Source organism: Lissotriton vulgaris, chromosome 3_2 (assembly GCF_964263255.1).
Source record: "Lissotriton vulgaris chromosome 3_2, aLisVul1.2, whole genome shotgun sequence".
Classification (NCBI taxonomy): Eukaryota; Metazoa; Chordata; class Amphibia; order Caudata; family Salamandridae; genus Lissotriton; species Lissotriton vulgaris.
The window spans coordinates 61,717,066-61,740,764 of record NC_141690.1 but is presented as its reverse complement, the minus strand read 5'-3'; the positions used below and the strand labels follow the sequence as shown (position 1 = coordinate 61,740,764).

At 44.1% G+C, this 23,699-nt stretch overlaps 1 protein-coding gene across 1 annotated transcript in view; it reads right to left on the bottom strand.

The window, feature by feature from the left end:
* CCKAR (cholecystokinin A receptor) overlaps positions 1-23,188 on the bottom strand; it is a 336,476-nt gene extending 313,288 nt beyond the window's left edge. The window contains exons 1-2 of the mRNA XM_086964507.1: positions 22,830-23,188; positions 21,628-21,879 (exon numbers count right to left, since the gene is read on the bottom strand). Of these exons, the coding sequence (XP_086820633.1) occupies positions 21,628-21,879; positions 22,830-22,971 (394 nt within the window). The 5' untranslated portion in view covers positions 22,972-23,188. The remainder of the gene's footprint in view (positions 1-21,627; positions 21,880-22,829) is intronic.
* Positions 23,189-23,699: the final 511 nt, after the last annotated feature.

Genomic DNA, 23,699 nt, shown 5'->3' with positions numbered 1-23,699 from the left:
GTCACCTCCAAAAAGCCGAAAACAAATTCCTACGTGGCTTAGTTGGGGTTCCTCAAAGTACCCCGATGGTCCCCCTCCGCCTAGACCTAGGCAGGAAAAATGTGATGTATATGGCAAGATTACGCCCACTGTTGTATTGGAGGCGAATCTGGACCACCCCAGAACTTGTACACTATGCCCTGGGTTTGAAGGACGTGATTTTTGTAGATCGTTTCCATAAAATCCAGTGGCTAAAAGAGTTAAGGTCTCTCTTGGCTAAGTTGGATTTAAGTCTTTTATGGGAGGACCCAGAAACTGCAACTTTCCCCTCAAAGCGCCAGTTGAAAGATAGATATTGGGAAATGGTACTATCTTCCTCCCAGCTCAGAGGTATGAATACCAACCTGACAGGCCGCTTTTTGGTCCATAAGTCATGGCCGTCTTATGAAGCATATTGGGACGTAATAGAGAGGCCTATGGATCGAAAACTGTACTTTCAATTTAGAACAGGAACCTTGCCTATAAAAACTTTTACCCATAAATGGGCTCCTGTATCAGAAGACAAATGTCATATTTGTATGGACATGGTGGAAAGTACTGCCCATCTTTTATTTGTATGCCCCCTTTATTCAGCCCCACGTTCCAAATGGTTGAGACCTGTTTGTTCTTCTCTGGGTACTCAGTGGAGCGCAGAAGCTTTGAGGATACTTGAATCAGATTGCTCTCCCCACTTGGCCATTGGTCTAGCTACATTTTTAAGGTGGGCCTGGATTATTCGATCACGCACTTTATTGCCAAGTACTGTTAATCTGTCATAAGGGTTTTTTGTACAGTTTCATGTTTTTAATAGGGAGTTTTAATACATCATGGATGAATCTTTTTATATTTTTTGTAAATCGGCAGTATAAATCAGAATTTAATACAATTTTAATTATATGTAGTTTATATGTTCTATTTATTGTGTATTGTCTAGTTTTGTGTACTGTATGTGCTTTTATGACTTACTGTCGAATAAAGCTTTTTGAAATGAAGAATTCACAAAGAAAGTGGCCATGGGGGTTTATGAAAATAATCGATACATGGAAAAGTTGGTTTCCCTCCACAAGCATCCAAACCATGACATCCCACACACATCAAGTCCAAGACAAATGGCAAGCTGCCAGTAATTTCATATAAACACCACAATTCATTTCAAATGGCAAAAGGTCCAATTCATCACTTCTTACTCACAGACATCCATCATCTACTAAACTCAAAGAACCCATTACATATCGTGCATGACCAAGCAATTGAACATCATACACATAAAGCATCAAAGTCCTATCAGGTTAGCAAATTTTTGTTTATGTTGCACATAGATATGACTTTAATTTTTACTCACAGCCATGATTTTGCATAAAATCTATAGCCAATCTTTCATCTACCCCACAACAAACCATAACGTAGTATAGTTGATTCATTACATATATTACACAAAGTATCCCATTTTTGCACACTGCAAAGTACACTGAACTTGACATAGAGTCACAGATTTGCATATGCTGAGCAGCCCAACCATTACATATTATAGTCAAATTAATACAGAGTATACAAAATCAGTCCAGAACATATTGCAGACAGCCAAAACAACACATGGACCACAAGTGAAGGCACTATTTATTATATACAGCTAATAATTAACATATTACACACAGCCAAGGCCCATCATAGCTCGACCATTTAATATTAAATATAGTTACACCCCCACATATTAAACAGAGAATATCCATTAAGGGATATACACAAAGATAACTTTACATGTGAGTACATTTAAACTTGCAAAGTTACTATATCATGTGAGAGTAAAATTACATGTGCAAGTTTACTCTTACACTTTTGATATACTTCACTACTTTGGGCAATTCACCATTTAATTAAGGTTACTCAAAACCGTACACTTACATTATTTCCACCTCCTGATATTAGGGATGGAGCCAGGAAAAAAAAATACGACTGTAAAGTTAGTACTAGTAGTGACTTTACAACCATATTTGACAGTCTGCGTATTTGGCAGAGACCTTCGCAATTGGGGCAGAGATTTCACTATGGTAATGTATAGGAAATGAATAGAAATGTATTAAAGTTTAAATAATTAACTAAATAAAAAATTAAATAAATAGTTTTCAAAATGTATGTTAAACGTTAATGATAAAATAATTTTATAAATGTAAAATAGTTTTTAAAATGCTACTGTACTATTAACTAAATGCAGAAAAATTAATACATTTAAGTATATTAAAACAAAATTATTTTGTATTGATTTTTTGAAAATTAAACCATCCTAAAGTAAAATGTTAAATTTATTTTTATGTATTAAATATTACTAAAAGTTGTGTAAAAAAAATCAATTTACTTTAATTTGATTCATTTTAAAAAAATGTACTTGCATTTATTTTTAAATTGAAAAAGACCTTTGCATAATTTTTAATTAAAATAATATTTACTTATACTTTCTTTTTAATTGTTTAAAATTATGTTTATATACTTTTTAATAATGCTAAATTAGTTGCTGGATTTTAACATTATTTCCTATAGGGTTTATTTTAAGTCCCTACCTCCATTATTTTCTAAGTGAGATAGTTACAGTATCTTTATAAATATAATGGTAGTAGTGTTTCCCTAAAAGGGAAAAGAACCGCACAATCAGTAACTCTAAAATGTCAGAATACACGATAATGAAGTGTGAATAAAAAATAATAATACACGCCGCAGCTAGGAAAACAGGAACGAGGGGAAGGACGCATCTCGACAGATTTGTGGGTTGGAACTTATCTTTTTTGACTACACTCATTGATAAGAGAAGTGCTTGTCTTTTCTCCTTTTGAGAACACTAACTCCAAGTATCATTTTATGTCGGGTGCGCCATCATTTACAGAAGTGGGTGGTGTTATCCCCTGAGGATTAACGAACACACGCCAAAGCTGTGGAGGTTTAATCAACCAGAAGTGATATGCAGTTCTGGTCCTTCGATGAACTTGTTGGACAACAAGCGTTTTGCCAATCGCCTTGATAAAGTCTAAGGGGAAGACGAAATACGTGTTGGCATAGTGGCACTCTTTTCCTGATGGATGTATCAACAACGAGAAATAAAATAACATCAAATTGAAGAAACTGAACAGTGTGGACTCTGTATATCTCGTGTGACTCGGAACATTGAATGAGTTAAACATCCGTTCCTGCAGACACGCCGTAACAAGTTGGTTGGGAGGCAGTTCCATAATTCTGGCATGCCGGGGAACCAAATTCCTGGCAGAGGTGAAAAAACGGCTAGGTTAAATCGAATAGGGGGAATGTCAAGGAGACGGGATATTATGGCCACCCTGACACCAGGCATTTTCAAGGAAATCATAAACTGTAAAAACAGACTGAGACCCCGAGACGGCTGGAGTTGCCCTGGACGAAAGTTTTAAATATTGTCTTACTATTTCTTAGTTGTGGAGCAGCAACAATTTTAGTGAAATGTATTAATTTTGTACTACTATTTTATTATGTGAAAATTGTAATAATTTTAATTAATTATGCAATAAATCTTTTGACTTGACTTGACATTGAATGATCTTCATTGAATAGTATCATTGTCTAAGGGACATATATTTCTTTGCGATTTGAAGCAAATTCATCAATCCAGTACTTGGGAATACTGTATTACCGGAGGGTGTGCTTAACGGTGCTCTTCGTTTAATTACAGTATCTGTAAGTGGCCATGGAAGGTGCTGGCCATACTCCAGCTTTGAGCTGTAGTACATTTACATCTGTTTTGGGTCCTTTGTGGCTGTAATAACTTTAGAAGTGCAGTTTGTGAATATGAAGGAGCTTACTCTTTTGTTGGTGGGTTCAAATCATGCCCCTCCCATAACCACTCTCCAACCCTCCCTTAACCCCACCTTACTCCTCCCAAAACTCCTTCCCTTAAGTTGTAAATGTTCCTCATTTTTCAGTCACTCTCCCAGTCCCTCCCACATTTACTACAAAAACATATACCTATGTGTGTGGAGAGCTCTGCAGTTGGTGAGGATTTCTCTGCACATAGGAGAGGTGGAGATGGAGAGCTCCACATGCAGGGTTGTAGTATGTTAGTAGTACTATTGTAGCACAACTAAACAGATAACAAAATGCAGTTTGTGAATAGGCTAGATTGTGGGATTTATTCTGGCAGAGATCCTGTTCAGGATCCCATTGCCATTGGCATAAGTGGAGTTGCACCATTTTTGTTTCAGGCTACAGACAGTAATTACTGTCTAAAGACTTCATTGCCTCAGTTCTTCAAACAAGCACTGACAAAATCAATAGTTGTAGCTTTTTGTAAAGAGAAGTGTTTGTAAATGGTTGAGTAATTTTTTATGTGTGGTCCATAGGTGTATTACAAAGAAAATTACACAATGAAGTAACATCTCAGGATACAACAATAAGAAAGATGGGAGGAGGTCCACTTTCCTGCACAGGCTTCAATAGCACAGTTGTCTCTCCAAAGAGGAATGTTAAGAAATGGAGTCAGAAACATGAAATGATGATTTTACGACCCTTACACAGCAAAATATTGCACAATTAATACTTTTGGCAAATGGACTGTATTATATTTGTTTCTTGAAGAACATTTTTGTGCATTTGCGTTTCTACTTTGTTGAAAAAACTGTAAATCCGAAATGCTATAATCACAGCAAAGTAAAATAAATGCACATGGAAGGGTCATACGTGGATAACACTGTGAATTTATAGCTAGTTTAGGCATCCAAACAGCAAGAATGTTTTAAACAAAAAGCCATAAACCATCAATTAAAATGTTGTTGTGTCATCAGCATTAATATATCAGTGAGCATTCCTTGGCTCTAGCCTAACAAAACAACTACTTAAGCTCAATCACCACAGCCTAGTGGGAACAAAAATGAAACAATGTAACCATCCACGGAATGTCATCACCACGGGGGACAGCTCATCCAAGCAATGGTGAATGATGAAAAGCTTATAAAACCAATGCCTGGGGGGTGCTATCCCAACGTGCACTCTCCCCCTGCTCTTATTTAACTTGTTTTGAACAAATCATGATATGAGTGCTTCCACACTGCTAATTCTATCTATAGCCGCTCTAAAATACACTGCAAGATGAAGCACATAGAGAGAATGCTGTTGCATGCTACACGGAGTTAAGGTTTTGCACAGTATGCCATTTACAAGGCCGGTATACTTTACAAGGCCAAACTATCCATCATCCTCAAACATCCCTTACCGCTCCCTGTCCCTAAATTTACAACCATTGACCGTCTGATGTAAGTGAAATGTAAATGATAAAATTTGACAAAACCTTATTCTGTGATTCGTACTTGTGTTTTATATTTATCTACGCTTTCCTTAGGTCCAGAAAAAATTGCGACAGTCGCACACTGAGGGCATTGGCTACCAATGGCCATAGACAGCAGTGACAAAAATATAGAGACAAAGTCAGTAGTTTGAGCTTTCATAGAAAATGCCTTTACCACTCCTCAATGACACTTGACACGGGTAAAGCAAGGATAGCAGCACTATTATCATCTCCAACACAAAATGTAGGTATAAAACAGCATGCAACAGCTTCAGTACAAGACTTCCTAACACAGAGAGAATACATACAGCACAGGTGGCAACAGTGCATGCTTCACCACATGTACAGAACAAGTACTGCATGTGCAATAAAAATGCAGGCTCCCTCATATAAAAAGCACTGTCAATAAATTGGAGTGGTGCAAGCTACACTCACTGTGTGAGTGTTGGAGTGTGCTTGTGTGTGTGCCCTTGATGCTCTGTATATGATAGTCAGCTAGTGTGTATGTATGAGGAGTGCACCTTTGATGGTGTTTGATGCTGTTGTGTGTTGGTGTAAAAGTCAATGACTGATGGTGTGACTGCTTGTGTTAGTGTCAGGGTTCTAGTGATTATGCATTGGAGTAATCTATGTGTGTATCAGGAAAATGTGTGATGTCATGGTTGTGTACTAGTGTGTGTGTGTGTGGCTGTGTCATGATGAATGTGTGTTTATGTTCCTGTGATGGTGTGAGTTTATGTAAGATAGCGAGTGCCATGCGATGTATGTGCTCTAACATCCACTCACAATCCCTTTCTAGGTTTTTCACCAGTTGGTAAAGTGTGTAATGGGTTTATGGCTCTTGCTGGCCAAATACGATTGCGTGGTATCTATAGGATTGATATCTATCACTATTACCTATGAAAATGGTACTCAAGTGAACATCCCCCAAAGGAATCCAGTCTGAATCGGCCTTGCCGGGATTTGATCCCCAAACCTATGTTTGTAACCAATGTCTGCAATTGTCGCGTAAACTCACTGAGTAGTTCTTGCCCTCCACCAGGGTAGATGTGTATTTATAGCAAACAAATCTATCAGTAGATCCCGCTGTGTGTGTGGTGTGTCTCGCATTGACTTCAAGTTCTGACACACAGGCCCGGCTGGTGACATTTGAAAATGGTGGGGCGTAAAAGTACAAAGTGTCCTGTGGAGGAGTGAGCGCAGCAAGCAAACTCTACAGTCATAAGGGAAGTTAGGAGGGAAATACATTTACTCACCCTGACCCCGAATGAATGTCAAGTCCTTAGTCAGAAACGTCCGTCCCCCACATTAAAAATGTGCGTGAGACTCCGTATCCTGACAGTAATGGCAGCACCTCGCCTAGAGGTTCGTGCCACAAAACACACGTGCGAATACATAATAACTAAGTCCTCAAACAAGTGCACCAACTGCTGTCTGTGTTTGTACCAATGACACTATATGGACGTCCGGTCTCAGTCAGGTCCAGCCTCTGCCATCTCCCTTCAGGCTTTTTTTAACGGTTCTGGAGGCCACCCCTTCATCAGAGTTTGGTTATATGCGGGCTGCAGAAAGCTGAGCTTGGCCCAGGCAGGAAGGCGCAAAGCTTGTCTGCCAGATGTTCTACAAAATATAATGTGCCAACATGGGCTTCCACAGCCTCCAAGCGCTTAGAGATTTTAATAAAAAATCAATGAGGCGGACAGATTGTGGGTCTGGTTCGCGGATTAGGGTGGAGGCACCAAACTCCCCAGGGTGCGACCAGACTCTTTTCGCCTCACCAAACCACCAGGCGCCCAAGTTCGGCCTCCCGAAACTACCTGCCCCTTTCCCAGGGGCGGTTGGTGACAACTGAAAGTGGTGGAGGGCAAAATGATCTGCAGACTGCACCATAGCGAGCGAGCGCAGCGTGCAAGCCCGAACCCCATATGGGGGGTTTGGGGGGTTACCCCCCTGAGAAAATTTTGAAAAAAGAGAAGAAAAATTATGCATTTTCAAGCAAATTTGAGAAAGCAGGAAGGTTAATAAAGCAATTGTGAAAGTGCAGTTATTACATTAATAGATGGCATAACATAGGTAGCTGCTTATTCAGTATAACCACAGAGCTTCATACATTCCGTCCTATTACGCTCAGGTGCTGAATTCAGACTATAAGACTTTCATGAAAATCTCAGCTCTAAGAGTAGAAGAAGTTGCACATCAGTTGGGAAACAGCCTTCACAAAGCATTGGGAACCACACCTTACCTTTACCACATTTACAGTAAATAATGGAAATAATAAAGTATTAACATATTTGTGTTTGTTAGTCACATGAAATGAGAAATGTTGCCCTGTCCAATGTATCAATACCGAAAACATGCACTTACCACTACCCTCATTTTCAGGCTACCAGACCTCTCTATGTGATTCTGATAGCATTGAGAAGCTTAGCCCGGGGTCTTAAATCTAGAAAAATATCCACTTCCTGCTAGTACTTTTTCCCAAGCCCAAGGTAGCCCTCTGTATATGTCTACACCTTCTAAAATCAAATGCAAGGAGAAAGTTCCTGTTTTTGTGCTCCTAAATGTTCTCAAAGTGGAACAGGTGATCTGAAATGCAAAATTTAGTGAGAACCCTAGTTGACAATTTACCAAAAGGTATGTAGTGCTTCTGTTACGGCATTGGAGACCTTGGACATCTATTTATAAACTGGGCCTAGGTGGGTGGCAGGGAAAAACACAGAAAATGCTAACAGGTAAAGAAAAATACTATCCAAAACTAAAACACACACAAACATCATTTAGAAACCATCTCACTTTACTGCAAAATCCACCCCAGACCTTATCCCTCACTTAGTCACATTGTGACTGTTAGGCAATCCTTGATACCCCCATGGTATCCCTGGGCCTTTTGAGGTGCATCCAGAATCCCAAGACATTTCTCTAGATATCCACCCAAGATTAATTACAACACCGACCATTGACAGTACATTTCAACACCACAGCATATTTACTGAACGGAAATATTTTGTTTTTTGTGCAAGAATCATGTATTTTTTCAAGTCAATTATCAGCCCTTTGCCCTGCCATGGTATTTAAGGTGGTACTTTTTCGGAGACAGGTGACTGTTAAGAGCTAGTCTCTGATAGCAGCCCTTTTTCTGAAAAGAGTCAAGGAACCCACAAGGTCACCTTCATCCACAAAATGTTCAGTGTTTAGACCTGAAGAGAAGACTGCCTGGTTCTTTTTCATTGATGACATTTCTCAGAGCTTCTCCTAGTAGACGTCAAACCACCCCCTAGGTTCTAGTCCCTTCTTCTGAAAGAATCAACCCTTATTGTCACCTTTATCAATGGTATTTCTTAGGACAAGTGTTTTAACAGATATACTGGCACACACAGGACTGGACAATGTATAGGTACGGCAATGCAGGCACAGTGGAATTATATGGCAGCGTTGTAAACCATATTAGCGAATTGAATATCTTGCATAATATTTCAAAAGCACATTATGATTTATTTTTTTTAAGTTAGGTACTCACTCCCGCCCCGAAACCCATAAAATAAAATTGTGCAACCTCGTTTTTCGTTGTTTTTTTAACCACGTTCACTTATTGTTAATCAGATTAAAAATTCTGTAAGAACCTGCGCACACGAGGCATCAGGCATGAACATTCCTACCCATATCATTCATTAGGTGCCTGAAAAAAATGCACAATTCTGCTCACATTTTACACACACAAAGGAGACATTAAGCTCCTTTGGCCTGCTGCTGCCACAGTGACATGAACAACTGTCCCTCACTAGTGTAAGTGCACATCTGCAATATTGTCATATAATGAGCAATACCAGTCATACATAGCCATCGGTGTTCCATAATAAAGTTTGGGGGACTAACATAAAGAGCAGGGATGGACTCAGTCTGACAAACGGCTCATTCACAGATGGAGCGGGGTCCAGGCAGCACAGAATTTCCCTTTAGCATCAAGATGGCAGAAGTTGCTGGTGAATGAATGGACTGGTGAGACATTGGAGGAAGAGAAATACAAGACTGGGGAGCAACAGCAAGACTGGGCCATGTCTTGGCGCAATGCCCGATGCATAAATGCAGGCTCCCCATTGGGAGCACCTGATCTGGGAGGCGCATGCCCCTGGCAGACGAGGGACCACGAACTGTCCATGTTTACGATGGATAATTTATGAGAATTTGGTGTTTGTGAGGGGGATTCATGGTGAACAAATATATTTGCTGAAAGTGAGCTGTCACTGTGATTGTGAAAATGAAGCACAAGGGTAGGGTAACAGGCTTGGAAAAGCAGGTCTGACAAGGTGGATGGGAACTGGTATAGAACCACCCTCTTGGACTGATGGGGCCTCCTCATGGGCTGTGAAATGGAGCTGGCACTCAGAGGGACAGTAGATTTTTGGAGTGCAGCCCACTAAACTGCCATTGGTTTTTTTGCTCACCATGCCATTCCAGTTTGGACCCAGCCATATGCTAATCAGTTTTGACCCAGCGCCCAATGAGAACAGTCATGAACTGCCAGGTCTGGATTCACTAAAAAAATATAGAAATAGCAGGCCCGCTGACCCAGGTACCAGCAGCTTCTGCTTATTTTCCAGGTGCACACTTGTAACAGTTAATTGGCCGAACAAGCAGCAGCTTTAAAAAAAAAGGTTTGAGCTGCCAGCGCCTGCTGAGACAAGGTGGCACTGTGGAGATGGTGACCATCCCGAGCATGCAGCAGAGGAGAGGACACAGTGTAGGATGTTTACATAGCCTGTGCCACCCAGAAGAACAATATGCCATGATGGAGGATCGGTACCGGGAATGTGCAGATCTCGCTGAAAGAACCGTATGATTAGTCAACTCTGACAGGCGAGCCTCTACCTGGCCTTTCTGCACAACAGATTATTTAGCAGTGTCAGGGCCCCGGCACAGACAGCCGTCCCGCTGCAACTGCGCTCGCCCCCGAGCCCGAGCACCATTAGAGGTCCTGAAGTGTCTTCGGCTTAGTCGCATTTGTTGTGAAGAGGGTTAAATGTTCGTCTAATATGATGCCCAGTCACGCGCTTAAAGGCAGTGTGCAGTACGAGTATTTCACGTTTGCAGCTTCATATAGAAGAAAGTACAAGCTTTTTATACACTTGATAACAATGTATAATTAATTGGATGATATAATGTTTACTAAACAGATGACTTTGATGACGTTTTTAAAGTTTCAGGCACTCCGGAGTACCCTTGTCAGGGTTAGTAACCGCTTTATAAATACCAGTACCATTCCATTCCATAGTTGTGCGAATGACCAAACTTATGACTTGATAGGAAAGGTCAGTTTTACTGTTTGATGGCTTAGAGTTAACATTTGCAACAGGCAGAGTCATACACAGTGAGACCAGAAAGGGCGCATATCCAAACGTTCAATTTTTAGATTTAATGAGGGCTGGAAATAAAATGAAGCAAACCTCAAACTGATGAGCAGCACGCACCCACCTATGTGATGATTGATTCTGAGGTCAGAGTCTGACGAGTCGACGGAGTGTGGACTGCAGGGCTCAGGCGGCTGCTGGCTCAGTGCAGTGGCTACTAAAACAGAAACACAACGTCACGACGGCGCGCGTGACTCCCGAATGAATGGCCAATCACTGCTGGCTTCATGCTGGGCCAGATCTATCCACAGTCATGAGCATCTGCCCCCCCCACCAACGCGCGGCATCCAATAATGGATTTTGAGCGGTGGACCAGCCAATCCTGGCGCTGCATGCAGCACCAGGATTGGCTAGGGGGGCACATTGTGTACTCGCCCTGCAGGCCCTTGTAAAACCCGGGGCCCGGCTGAAAGAGCACCCCGGCCCCTCTTGACCCTCTCTACTATTATGCCTCACTGTGTTTGACACATCTGCGCATGCTCGGGCAAGTCACAGCCCAATATTTCTCATGCGCAAAGTGTGCTGCTCCTGGCCTGCTGCAGTCAGAGACTGTCAATCACAGCAGCAGACCCACCCCCACCACCTGCGCACTCCGAGTCCGGACCCGACCGCACCATAATAAATTATCCCTCTCGTGGCGCTATGATTGTTTTTGAACTGAGTGATTGAAGACAACAGGCAATGTTTTTATCGCAACTTCTTGCCTCGGTGCGTCCAGGGCAGGCTTAGTGGGGCTACGCCCCTACGCCCCAATGGACGCACCGCGGCTGCGGGCCTTTCCCACAAGGAGCCAACACATTGGGGGCGATCTCTGACGCACCGGGTTCCAATCTTTAGATCTCCCGCCCCCTTCATCTCTTCGTGGAGCCAGAGGTGAGAAGTGCCTCTTGGCCAATGCTTGTTTAAGGGCTCTGTTCGCCTCGCGCGTGATCCACGGGACGTCTCTCATGGTCAGGAAGGAAGACCACCGTACAGACCAGAATGCAAAGCTGTCACCCTCTGTATCTTATCCCTCCGTCTTACATACTTGGTTTACTTTAAGCATGTTTCAAATTCGAACACATTTAGAAAACATCTCCGCCTAACGCTGGAGCCGAAAGCGCGCTGTCGTGAGGCTTTTCGAACAGGACACTTATGTTACACAACACAAAGATAACTGTCATTTACACACCACAAGTGCAGTGCACGTTTGTTCTGCACACACAGGGGCCCTGGTAAATGGTACTAAATAAACCCCTTTGTTTCCTGGAGATAGGGTGCCACACTTTCCCATGCACACAATGGGCGAAAATATGACACCAGTGTTTCTAAAATTAAAACGCCCCCTCCCTTTTCCGATGTTTTCCTCCCCTGCCTCCACACATATTTCGAATGGCTTATCAGGCCTTACAAATTTAGCGACGCTTTTGTTTTCCAGAAAATGCCTCTTACCCCAGGTGGTGACAGCGTAGACAAACGACTCGAGTGAAGTGCTGTGTCGGATGCCATTGCCAACGGACGTCTGCTGCTGCCTGCGCACACGTGACGACGACTAGAGCTTCTACACACTACAAAGTACAAGTACAGTAAAAAACTAAACTGCTGAAAAATGTCACAGCGTGCGTCCCAAATGGCCAATCACTGCGTGGCTTCACCTGCTGAAGTCACACAGTGATTAGCCATGATATGCAGTGCTGAGGCTGAGGCAGTGTGCTACCATCCACGCGCGGCATCCAATAATGGATTGCCTGCCCTTCTGCGCGGTGGCCCAGCCAATCCTGGCGTTGCATGCAGCGCCAGGATTGGCTAGGGGGGCACACTGACTGCTCGCCCTGGCGCCTTTGAAAACCCGGGGCCCGGCTAAAGCAGCACCCCCGGCCCCTTCGGTCCCTCTCTAATGTGAACTTCACACTGTAGCCACTAACGCGCATGCTCGGGCTAGATGCAGCCCAAAAATCCTCATACGCAGACAGTACTGTACTCTGCTGCTGGCCTGCTGCAGACAGCCAGCCCCACCCCCTGTGCACTCGGGTTTGTGCCGGAATTGAAGCGCTGCGCTGCAGCACTTTATTATTTGTGAACTATAATTGCAGGCAGCAATAATGCTCTTGTCACAGTGAGTCCAGGCTTAGTGGGGCTACGCCCCTACGTCCCAATGGACGCACCGCGGCTGCTGACACACACTCCACACCAGAGCTTGGCAGCATCTCAGTGTCTATCAGCACACCAATGCAAAGGCGGGGTGCAGAACTAGAAAAAAGGAGTACCGAATGTTACAGTCAATCAATCAATCAATCAACAGAATTTGTATAGCGCGATACTCACCCGTAGGGTCTCAAGGCGCTGAGGGGGAGGGGTCGCTACTGCTCGAACAGCCAGGTCTTGAGTTGTTTCCTGAAGGAGAGATGGTCCAGGGTCAGCCGTAGGTGAGTGGGGAGGGAGTTCCATGTCTTGGCTGCCAGGTAGGAGAAGGATCTTCCTCCGACGGTGGATTTGCGGATTCGTGGGACGGAGGCGAGGGCGAGGCTGGTGGATCCGAGCTGGCGGGTGGGTGTGTAGAATGTGAGGCGGCTGTTGAGGTACTTCGGGCCCGTGTCGTGGAGAGCCTTGTGTGTGTGGGTGAGGAGTTTGAACATGATCCTCTTGTTGACGGGGAGCCAGTGCAGGTCTTTCAGGTGGGCAGAGATGTGGCTGTAGCGAGGCATGTCCAAGATGAGTCATGATGTAGCGTTCTGAATGCGCTGGAGTCTTTTCTGGAGTTTGGCTGTGGATACAGCATAGAGGGTGTTCCCGTAGTCCAGACAGCTGGTGACGAGGGCCTGGGTGACCGTCTTCCTGGTTTCGGTGGGGATCCATCGGAAGATCTTTCGGAGCATGCGCAGGGTGTTGAAGCAGGATGACGAGACAGCGTTGACTTGCTTGGTCATTGTGAGGGAGGAGTCCAGGATGAAGCCTAGGTTGCGTGCGTGGTCCGTTGGCTTGGGTGCGGTGCCCAGGGCAGGGGGCCACCAGGAGTCGTCCCAGGCGGAGGGAGATGGTCCGAGGATGAGGACTTCCGTCTTGTCTGAGTTCAGTTTCAGACAGCTGATCTTCATCCATTCCGTGACGTCTTTCATTTCTTCCTGGAGGTTGGCTTTGGCGGTGGCGGGGTCGTTGGTGAGGGAGAAGATCAGCTGGGTGTCGTCGGCGTAGGAGATGATGTTGAGGTTGTGTTGGTGTGCGATGGCTGCGAGAGGGCTCATGTAGACGTTGAAGAGGGTGGGGCTGAGTGAGGATCCTTGCGGAACACTGCAGATGACTTCGGTGGCCGCGGATCGGAACGGGGGGAGGCGGCCTCTCTGGGTTCTCCCATCGAGGAACGAGATGATCCACTCCAGGGCCGCTCCTTGGATTCCACTGTTGCTGAGGCACTGTATCAGGGTGCGGTAGCATACGGTGTTGAACGCTGCTGAGAGGTCCAGGAGGATGAGGGCAGTAGTTTCCCCGTTGTCGAGCAGGGACCTGATGTCATCGGTGGCTGCGATGAGGGCGGTCTCGGTGCTGTGGTTTGCTCGGAAACCGGACTGTGAGGGGTCGAGGGATCCGTTGGTCTCGAGGAAGGCGGAGAGTTGTCTGTTGACGGTCTTCTCGATGACTTTGGCTGGAAAGGGGAGGAGCGAGATGGGGTGGAAGTTCTTCAGGTCCGTGGGGTCCGCGGTTCGTTTCTTCAGGAGGGCGCTCAGCTCGGCAGGTTTCCAACTCTCCGGGAAGGTGGTGGATGCGAAGGAGCTGTTGATGATGTTCCGGAGTTGGGGTGCGATGATGGAGTCGGCTTTGTTGAAGATGTGGTGTGGGCAGGGGTCGGTAGGGGAGCCAGAGTGGATGGTGTTCATCAGGCGGGTGGGGTCTTCGGTGCTGACAGGGGTCCAGGTGCAGAGGGTGGTAGTGGGGGGCGCTGGTTCGGTGGTTGTGTGTGTGGTCAGCGTGCCGAAGCTTAGTGTATGTCGGCGATCTTGCGGTGGAAGAACGAGGGGAGTGAGTCGCAGAGGTCTTGCGAGGGTGTGATGTCGTTGTCGCAGGCGCTGGGGTTGGAGAGCTCTTTAACGATGCTGAAGAGTTCCTTGCTGTTGTGGGTGTTGTTGTCCTGTCGTTCTTTGAATGTTGTCTTCTTGGTGGTGCGGATCAGCTGGTGGTGTTTGCGGGTGGCGTTATTGAGGGTGGTCATGTGTTCTGTGTCTGGTCGTGGCGCAAGGCTTTCTTGAGGGTGCGGCAGGTTTTCTTGGAGTTTTTGAGGTCGTTGGTAAACCACGAGGCTTTCCTGCTGCCGGGTCTGCTGGCAGGATTCTTCAGTGGTGCGAGTTCGTCGGCGCAGTTGGTGAGCCACTGAGTGAGGTTGCGGGCGGCTTCGTTGGGGTCCGTCGTGTTGGTGGGAGGGTTCTGGCTGAGGGCGGTGGTGAGCTGGTCGGTGGTGATCTTGCTCCAGCTTCTGCGGGGAACCTGTTGCGGGTGGAGGGGGGTCGTGGTTCTCCTGAAGTTTAAGTGGACGCAGCTGTGGTCTGTCCAGTGTAGTCCGGTTGAGTGGCTGAAGGAGATGTGCTTGCTGGAGGAGAAGATGGGGTTGAGCGTGTGGCTGGCGTAGTGGGTGGGGGTGTTCACCAGTTGCTTGAGTCCACAGTCAGTGGAAAGAGGGAAAGGCATTGACTTAGTTTAAAAGACAGGCGAGGAACGGGAAGAAAAGGAGAGGTGCAGAAGAGGAGGATGGGGGCCAATCACTAACAGGACAAAACAAGCAGATTCGACACCTCCAGGGACTCAACAGACGGACGATGGCAAGCAACACGGGGCAACAGAAACAAAGGAAGCAGATTGGGTGGAAGTACTAGACGATACTCAGGGAGATTGGGGATGTTGAAATGTAGACGGAGAGTTTGTACCACGAAAAGGCAATGGTGCAGAATGAGACACAGGAAATGGCATGGGGAGCAGGAGGCGGCCCCTCAGAGCACTGTTACCAGCTACAGCACTGAAAATTGCCTACATTGCGAGCACGCACTCACCTCATATTTTTGGCTAGTGAGTGGGTGCACTGCAGTTACAAGATGGTGAACCAAGCATGTGCTTAAATAGTATTAATAGGTTTCATTTACACAGGATAGAAGATTCACCAAGCGCGTAGGGCAATGCAAGCACTCCTTTGGCACAAATACAATGTGAAACCTCTTATCCGGCCTATCTTACTTTGCAAATGGTAATGACTCTACACAAAATATTTATCTTACAGCATAGGAACTATACACAAAAGTTAATCTTGTGATGAGTTTTGTTTATTTATCAATATATATATATATATATATATATATTTATACATTTGTATTTTTTCACACTTATTTTGTTATCTTTTACAAACATAGTGATACAAAAAGCAAAATCCAATTATTCTTTCAGACAGATTGGACAAGAACATGTTTAAACTTTTCTAAACAATAATTTGTGTATTCTGACAAACCCCACATTTATTTCCATCATTCTTCCATTCTTCCCTATCATTCTACTCTTTCATACCCACTAGCATACCACACAAGCTAAATCACAATTAAAAACACATCTGGAACGACAAAGCCTACTCCTTGTTCCCATTTGTTCTTTGTCATGAGATTTCACAATTCAAAAAATGCAGGCAAGTCCATTAATTTGATATTGGCTAATTCTTCTTTTTGGCTTAATCCTTGAGTAGGCCTTACAGATGCGTATCACTAGCACTCCTTTGGCAACCCTAGAATGTGTCATGCCTTCATCTACTTCCTGTCCTATATTTAGGGCCACTGGAATTGTGCGATTCTACAGCTGATGACTTTGCCATGTAATGATGTTGTTGCCGCATGTGTCACTTAATCCACCATCTACTACATAGCTTGTAGCTTTCAATTATAAAACATGAGGCTGACTGATCAAAAGTTACCAAATAAACAGTGCCACACAGGGCCAGGCCTCTTGCAGAGGTTAGCGGGTTACATTTCCAGCCGTGGATTGATCTATTCCGCAGTTACTAAAGAGATGACATGCTGCCCAGATATTATTAATGCTCCGTATTAATGATTGCAACATGAATAAAAAGCCCTTCATATTAAAAATTAGTTCAAACAGGGTGAAATGCTATGTTTCGTTTTTCAGGTAAATTCAAGATGTACCATCCAGACTGAATCAAAGCAACAATTATTACAACAAGGGATGCAAGGTGTAGGAAAAGGCCAAAACTTTTAAATGTCTTATTCTACGAACAATTTGAACCCTGAAACAGAAGATCAGTTTTCCAAGATATTTGGGCTGTTCAGAATAAAAGGGGTGCACATTTTTATAACACGAAGGGTTAACATGTAGGTTTGTTTACTGCATTATACAGTCTAGTATATTTCATAATGAATCTTTCACTCCAAGAGTTAAAGTAGATAGTGAAGTATTACAGTGTGACTATGCATAGCAAAAACTTCCTTTATTACTGAATACAATTTTGTGTGGCTTGTGATGAATATGTACAGTTTTCCTTCTTACGAAAGCTTTGTATTTCACGAGGTACCTTCAGTATTAATGGCATTTTCTGCATAAATATGCATCCTAATATAAATGACAAAATTACAAAACAATATTGCCACTGATTATTCTGTATAATGCTGCATATTTTCCATTCCCCAGCAGAATAATTTTATCAAACATGCCACATAATTTGTCCTCTGCTGCTGCATATTTCAAGCGGCTCTATATATAGCCCCTTTCTCACAATACCATTTTAGAATCTTCCACTAGTGGAGCTGAAGCGCCACTGCAGAAACACCTATCCCCTCCAGTTTGTTTAAAACAAACATTATTGATTCTTTTGACCTCTGTTCCTTAAATATGTCCCACATAATGCAAACACATGTAAATCCAATCTCTATTAAACTCTCTAGTAGGCAGTCCTTGAAATGGGGAGGTGCTGTCAGGCCTTGAGTACCTGCACTGCTTTATTTTGAAAGGGAGAGTACCTGCACTTCTTAGCACTAGGGCAATACTTTCAACGGGAGAGTACTGGCACTTCTCAACACTGGTGCAATACTCTCAATGGGAGAGTTCTGGCACTTCTCGGGACTTGTACTGTATTTCAAAACGGGAGGGTGCCTGCACTTGTCAGCACTGGTGCTATTCTTTCAGCGAGAGACTACTGGCATTTCTCAGCACTGGTGCAATACTTTCAATAGGACACTGCCAGCCCTTCTCAATACTGGTGCAACACTTTCAACGGAAGAGTACTGGCACTTCTCAGCACTGTTGATATACTTTCAACGGAAGACTACTGGCATTTCTCAGCACTGGTGCCATACTTTCAATAGGAGACTGACAGCACTTCTCAGCACTGGTGCAACACTTTCAACAGTAGACTGCAAGCACTTCTCAGCACTGGTGCAATGCTTTCAAAAGGAGACTGCCAGCACTTCCCAGCACTGGTGCAACACTTTCAAAGGGAGACTGCCAGCACTTCTCAGCACTGGTGCAATACTTTCAAAAGGAGACTGCCAGCACTTCTCAGCACTGGTGCAATAATTTCAAAAGGAGACTGCGAGCACTTCTCAGTGCTGGTGCAACACTTTCAACGGGAGACTGCCAGCACTTCTCAGCACTGGTACAATACTTTCAAAAGTAGACTGCCTGCCCTTCTCAGTACTGGTGTAATACTTTCAACAGGAGATTCCAGCACTTCTCAGCAGTGGTGCAATACTTTCAATGGGAGAGTTCAGTCACTACTCTGCAGTGGTGCAGCACTTTCAACAGGAGACTTCAGCACTTCTCAGCACTGGTGCAATACTTTCAACAGGAGACTCCGGCCCTTCTCAGCAGTGGTGCAATACTTTCAATGGATGAGTTCAGTCACTACTCTGCAGTGGTGCAGCACTTTCAACAGGAGACTTCAGCACTTCTCAGCACTGGTGCAATACTTTCAACAGGGGACTCCGGCCCTTCTCAGCACTGGTGCAATACTTTCAACCGGAGACTCCGACACTTCTCAGCACTGGTGCAATACTTTCAACAGTAGAGTTTAGTCACTACTCTGCAGTGGTGCAGTACTTTCAATAGGAGAATAGCAGAACTTATCAGTACTGGGAAATACTTTCAATGAGAGAATACCGCTACTTCTCAACACTGGTGCAATACTTTCAAAAGGATAATACTGCTACTTCTCAACACTGGTGCAATACTTTCAAAGGGGGAATACCGCTACTTCTCAACACTGGTGCAATACTTTCAAATAGACAATACCGCTACTTCTCAACACTGGTGCAATACTTTCAAAGAGAGAATACTGCTACTTCTCAACACTGGTGCAATACTTTCAAAAGGAGAATACTGCTACTTCTCAACACTGGTGCAATACTTTCAAAGGGAGAATATAGCTACTTCTCAACACTGGTGCAATACTTTCAAAGGGAGTATACCGCTACTTCTCAACACTGGTGCAATAATTTCAAAGGGAGAATACAGCTACTTCTCAACACTGGTGCAATACTTTCAAAGAGAGAATACCGCTACTTCTCAACACTGGTGCAATACTTTCAAAGAGAGAATACCTCTACTTCTCAACACTGGTGCAATACTTTCAAAGAGAGAATACCGCTACTTCTCAACACTGGTGCAATACTTTCAAAGAGAGAATACCGCTACTTCTGAACACTGGTGCAATACTTTCAAAGAGAGAATACCGCGATTTCTCAACACTGGTGCAATACTTTCAAAAGGAGAATACTGCTACTTCTCAACACTGGTGCAATACTTTCAAAAGAATCCCGCTATTTCTCAACACTGGTGCAATAATTTCAATGGGAGACTACCGCTACTTCTCAACAATGGAACAATACTTTCAACAGGAGACTACTGGTACTTCTCAACACTGGTGAAATACTTTCAAATGGAGAATACTGCTACTTCTCAACACTGGTCCAATACTTTCAACAGGAGACTACTGGTACTTCTCAACACTGGTGCAATCTTTCGAAGGGAGATTACGGCTACCTCTCAACACTGGTGCAAAACTTTCAAAGGAAGAATACTGCTACTTCTCAACACTGGTGAAATACTTTAAATGGGAGAACACCTGCACTTCTCAGCACTGGTGAAATACTTTAAACAGTACCAGCACTTCTCAACACTGGTGCAATACTTTCAAAGGGAGAATACAGCTACTTCTCAACACTGGTGCAATACTTTCAAAGAGAGTACCTCTACTTCTCAACCCTGGTGCAATACTTTCAAAAGGAGAATACAGCTACTTCTCAACACTGGTGCAATACTTTCAAAGAGAGAATTCCGCTACTTCTCAACACTGGTGCAATACTTTCAAAGAGAGAACACTGCTACTTCTCAACACTGGTGCAATACTTTCAAAAGAATACCGCTATTTCTCAACACTGGTGCTATACTTTCAAAGAGAGAATTCCGCTACTTCTCAACACTGGTGCAATACTTTCAAAGAGAGAATACCGCGATTTCTCAACACTGGTGCAATACTTTCAAAAGGAGAATACTGCTACTTCTCAACACTGGTGCAATACTTTCAAAAGAATCCCGCTATTTCTCAACACTGGTGCAATACTTTCAAAGAGAGAATACCGCTACTTCTCAACACTGGTGCAATACTTTTAAAAGGAGAATACTGCTACTTCTCAACACTGGTGTAATACTTTCAAAAGGAGAATACTGCTAGTTCTCAACACTGGTGCAATACTTTCAAAAGAATGCCGCTATTTCTCAACACTGGTGCAATACTTTCAAAGAGAGAATACTGCTACTTCTCAACACTGGTGCAATACTTTCAAAGAGAGAATACCGCTACTTCTCAACACTGGTGCAATACTTTTAAAAGGAGAATACTGCTACTTCTCAACACTGGTGTAATACTTTCAAAGGAAGAATACCGCTACTTCTCAACACTGGTGCAATAATTTCAAAGGGAGAATACCGCTACTACTCAACACTGGTGCAATACTTTCAAAGGGAGAATACAGCTACTTCTCAACACTGGTGCAATACTTTCAAAGAGAGAATACCGCTACTTCTCAACACTGGTGCAATACTTTCAAAGAGAGAATACCGCTACTTCTCAGCACTGGTGCAATAATTTCAATGGGAGAATACAGCTACTTCTCAACACTGGTGCCATACTTTCAAAGAGAGAATTCTGCTACTTCTCAACACTGGTGCAATACTTTCAAAGAGAGAATACCGCTACTTCTCAGCACTGGTGCAATAATTTCAATGGGAGAATACAGCTACTTCTCAACACTGGTGCCATACTTTCAAAGAGAGAATTCTGCTACTTCTCAACACTGGTGCAATACTTTCAAAGAGAGAACACCGCTACTTCTCAACACTGGTGCAATACTTTCAAAAGAATACCGCTATTTCTCAACACTGGTGCAATACTTTCAAAGAGAGAATACCGCTACTTCTCAACACTGGTGCAATACTTTCAAAGAGAGAATACCGGTACTTCTCAACACTGGTGAAATACTTTCAAATGGAGAATACTGCTACTTCTCAACAATGGAACAATACTTTCATTAGGAGACTACTGGTACTTCTCAACACTGGTGCAATACTTTCGAAGGGAGATTACCGCTACTTCTCAACACTGGTGAAATACTTTAAATGGGAGAACACCTGCACTTCTCAGCACTGGTGTTATGCTTTCAACTGGAGACTGCCAGCCCTTCTCAGTAGCAAACAGGTGCTCTGAGGCAGTGAGTACTTGCACTTTCTCTATTTAAGGCAGTTAGTAAGCAGGATTCACGAGGAAGGTCAAGTAGGGAAGGTGGTGTAATTTCACAACAGTACTATTTTCCATAAAAGTACAGTTCTGAAGTCCTATGAGTGGTAACATTGTAGATATGACGTGAATGCATAGTGATGTCATTCACCACTTACCCATGAAGTAGGCAGCGGTTTTGCACACCGTGCTGCCAAAGATGAAGTCTTTGAGCAGGTTGGGGATGAGGGTGAAGGGAATGCAGAACAAGCACAGCATGAGGTCGCTGACAGCCAGGGACAGCAGGAAGATGTTGGTGACAGTCCTCATCCTCCGGTTCCTTATCAGCACGGTTATCACCAGCGTGTTCCCCAGCACGCTGAGCAGGAAGATCAGCGAATACAGCAAGATGCGGACGGTTTGGTGTAGATCTGAATCGGACAGAAACAAAACAGCGCAAAACATAAATACTTCAAGGCGCTAACTCTTTCCTTACTGCTCAAGGTAAAGCATTAACAGTGAACGCCAATTAAAGGATATCAGTGCCACTGCCATTTACCGGTTTAGTGCATGTAGGTGATCTGTCAATGTATATCTTAGACAGTATAGAATACTTTGTACTGCTATAAGCACACCATCAAATAAACACGTTTACTTACACGCCAGCTGTTGTCCACTCTTAATTGAGGGAAAAAACATGTTTATATAAAAATACGGAAAATAAAGTTCAACCGTAGGTATATTTGGTAATTTTGCTAACTTTCGTTCATCCCTGTACAGTATGTTCTTCGTGCACGTGCTATGCTAAAATACATTTTGGTTGAAATGCAATTTGCGCAAACGTTTATTTAAATCTTTCATAACACTTAAAAGCCGTTTCCAGTCTTTCCTTCTTTTTCTGTTCTTACTCACTTTAATACCTTTTTACTGACATTCCCTTTTGCTTTCTTTTTTCCTTTCATTTTGCATGTATTCTTTATTTCTTGCTCCTTTTCTGTAACTCCCTCCATATTTGTGTTATTCTCACTTTCTTCTTTTTTGTTTTCTTTCCCTCTTTTATCCTCTAGATCATGCTTCTTCTGTCCTCTTATCCCTCTCCACTTTCTCTCTGTTGCAGTTTTTTTTCTCACCCGTCCGCCAGTGCATTAACAACAGTTGCATGCTAGTTTGAGGTATATAACTGTGCATGGGTGTCTTACTTTCTGCCCCTTTCCCCATCACGCTTCTGCCCACCCACTGGAGCATAAAATGCCACTTTATAAAATACTACACGACAGGTGTCTTGCTATTTTCAAACTGTCAGTTGGCAGAAACCACGCAATGCCAAAGCAGTTAGACAACACGTAAAGGTGATGATTGACATAAAACATCTGATCCGTACCTTTCGGCGGAAGACCTGTGTTGGGGTAATAGTTTCTACATTCCACTGTTCCATTTTCGCCGATTATAAATTCGCAAAGCGGATCCGGGTAATCCGTGTCGTTCCCCTGCTGGAAATCGTGGAAGTCGTAGATCGCCTCCATCCTCCGGATGTCACAGATGTTCCTGCTGGGGTGGAACAGGCACCTCGCGCGCCCTGTTCTTCAGCACGCGGCGAGGAGTACTCGAGCAGCCCGCTCTGGACGGCCCTGGCAGCGAGGGAGGGCTTGCTTCAGTGAAGGGTCGCGCGCAGCCGTCTGCGAGGAGCGGCGTTCGGCTCTCCCGAGACAGCGCACATATCCCAGGCTGGCACGCAAATGTACAGGCGAGGCAGCGGAGCAGCCGCACGCGGCACAGCTCCAGCACCGTACCTTCTAGCCCCTCCCACCCGTGCGACGTGAACACCGCAGGGGCACTGGGGTCACTAATTACAGCATTAGCCCGCCACTGTGCCCGAACCACAGCATTAGTCCGCCTCGGGTCCCAACCACAGCATTAGCCCGCCACTGTGTCCCAACCCAACGTGTACACAGCGCGGCCGTTTTCTCAAACAGAAAGGGGTCCCATCGAAGCAAAGTTTCTAACTAAGCAAATGAACACCAAATATAGTTTCCAATGCAAGTTAGCTCCGGCAGGGGTACTCTAAAGTCAGACGACCCCTCATGTTGATAGAATGAATGCTTCAACGCACTTTGCTGCTGAAAAAAAATGTCATGATTGTTACTGTTTGAATTTGTATAGATCGGGGACTTTCTGCCATGACAAGTAAGTGCCCTGGGATTCCAGCTGGACGTTAAATTACGAGGCCTGAGGAAACGTTATGGAACTGCCA